This window comes from Ceratotherium simum, chromosome X (assembly GCF_057802395.1).
Source record: "Ceratotherium simum simum isolate JZ-2026a chromosome X, ASM5780239v1, whole genome shotgun sequence".
NCBI classification, from domain to species: Eukaryota; Metazoa; Chordata; class Mammalia; order Perissodactyla; family Rhinocerotidae; genus Ceratotherium; species Ceratotherium simum.
In genome coordinates, this window is record NC_141940.1 from 106,593,083 (window position 1) to 106,595,225 (window position 2,143).

At 46.9% G+C, this 2,143-nt stretch overlaps 1 protein-coding gene across 1 annotated transcript; it reads right to left on the reverse strand.

Annotated features, from left to right (window-relative positions):
* Positions 1–804: 804 nt before the first annotated feature.
* Positions 805–1,860, reverse strand: LOC101396124 (melanoma-associated antigen B18-like). The gene has a single exon (XM_004435232.3). The coding sequence runs from the start codon at positions 1,843–1,845 to the stop codon at positions 805–807; it is 1,041 nt and encodes a 346-aa protein (XP_004435289.1). The 5' UTR covers positions 1,846–1,860.
* Positions 1,861–2,143: the final 283 nt, after the last annotated feature.

Consider the following 2,143-nt stretch of genomic DNA (forward strand, 5'->3'; position numbering starts at 1 on the left):
TCTTAACTTAAAATTACCTCCCACTGAAGGAGGAGATTTCCCAAGTCCCTAGATTGTCTTGCTTCAGGACGTTTACACTTGACTGCTCTCATCTGGACCTCCCTCCCTCCCTCCCCCACCTCATCCTTCTTTTCACCTGTCTTTTTTGTCTTAGAGTGTATCTCACCATCTTCCTTATATGATAGCTGCTGTTAGACTCTATAATTCTATGGGCAGTGGCTTGATCTTCTTTTTCTTACCATCCCCCATACTACCATGGTACCTTCCAAAGAGCAGATACTTAATTAATGTTTGAGAAATTGAAAAAAGCCAGTGAGCAATTTATTATGGTTTATTTAATTTCTCCTACATTCTTGAATAAACAAAGCAAGTTCAGGTATATAACTTTTATTTTATAGAACAGCTGATTACAAGAAATAAGAGAAACCAAGAATTGATCATCTTTTACTTTTTCCCTATTTTTTGATCCCAAATATGTTATTGCTAATTTCTTTCACATTTCAAAGGAAATGCCTATAACAATGCCATGTTTTTTTGTTCCACATCACTAAATAAGGTGGAAGTTACCCAATTTATTTTATTTAAAACTCTTACTCTTAAACTTCATAAACAGCATTTACTATGTAACCAATGTCATTCATACACTTAGATTCCGAAGCTAGTTAAACTTTTTTTTATAAAGAAACAACATTTGAAAACTTTCAACAACAACAGAAGATAAATCTATAAGTGACTCATGTAAGCCCTTCACCTAAGCCCTCACACTACTTCAAACACAAAGTGAGGAAAGTGCTTCAGATTTCACTACAGGTGGGAGAAGCTGCCAAAATTGACCCCGGAAGGCACACTGGCCATGGCACCAATATGAAGCATAGCTGCAAATCTGGCTCGGGCTCTCTCTTCCTCATCTCGCAAAGCCTCTTCGTACCAGGATGGGAAGGCACTAGGGACGGTATCATGAAGCTTGGCTAAAAACTCCAGGACTTTCATCTTGCTGGTTTCAGCGTGGGCTCTTGGGCCCCACAGGAACTCATAGCGTGGAGGATCAATGTTGGGCACCTGCCGGTACTCCAGGTACTTTAGCTGCACCAAATCTTGAGTGATGAGCTTCTTGGGATCCCCATAGATGTAGTGCTTCGTTTCGGCATATATCCCCATCACATTAAGTACTTCCCAGATATCCTCCTCAGCGGCACAGTTGCCCTTCATGAAGATCACACAGAGGATGGTCATCAGGAGGCCGGTTTGGGGCATGATCTCCTCACCTCTCAGCCTGTCATCAGAGGTGTGCTGCAATTTTCTGACAAGGGCATAGCAGTGCCTGGTAGGATCGACTTCCTTCACATCAATGCCGAAGGCCAGCACCATTAGCTCAGAGGCTTTCTTGAGGATCACATGGAAATGCTCTTTGTGCTTTTTGATGACATGCTTCATGATGTCTTCCTTTGTTATGGGCTCCCTCATGTTATACTTGCGCAGCAGGAATTGCACCAATACAATTGCCTTCTCGTCTAGAGGGGTTCTGCAGGAATCATCAGTGTTGGGCGGTGCCTGGGAGGTACTTGGTCTTTCCTCATCTTGCTTCTTGGCACCTTCATCAGATCTTGTGCATGAAACACCTGCAGAAGCAGTGGTCATGGATGGGGCCCTCCTAGACCCCTGGGATTTGCTACCTGACCCAGCAGAAGGGGAGCTCTGGGGATTACCACCAGAAAGAGGAGAGGGGGAGGAAGGGGACTCTTCCTCTGCTGCAGTGGCCTGAGCATCCTGGAGACGCTGAGTCTCACCCCGGGCCTGGCGGCGTTTCTCACGGGCACGGAGCTTACTCTTCTGACCCCGAGGCATGACGACACTGGTCAGGGACAGCAGGCAGGAGTGTGGGCAGGAGGCCAGGCAATGAGGGCACCTGGAGGGGGAGAAGGAGATGGTGTGTGCACCTTCAGCCAGGAGATTCCACCTTGGTTTTTAACCAAGGCCGCCTCTGCAGGTTTCCTTAAGGACACTGCTCTAGGACCCCACAGGCTTCTTTTCTGATCAGCCTGTCCCCTGAGAACCCTGCAGAGGAAGTCAGAGTGTGCCTTAGGCTGCAGCCTGCCAGCCAGGCCTACCTGAGACAAGTTGGGGCTGAGAGCAGGGGCTGACA

Coding starts and splice junctions, on each gene's coding strand:
- LOC101396124 (XM_004435232.3), bottom strand. CDS start 1,845: ATGCCTCGGGGTCAGAAGAGTAAGCTCCGTGCCCGTGAGAAACGCCGC.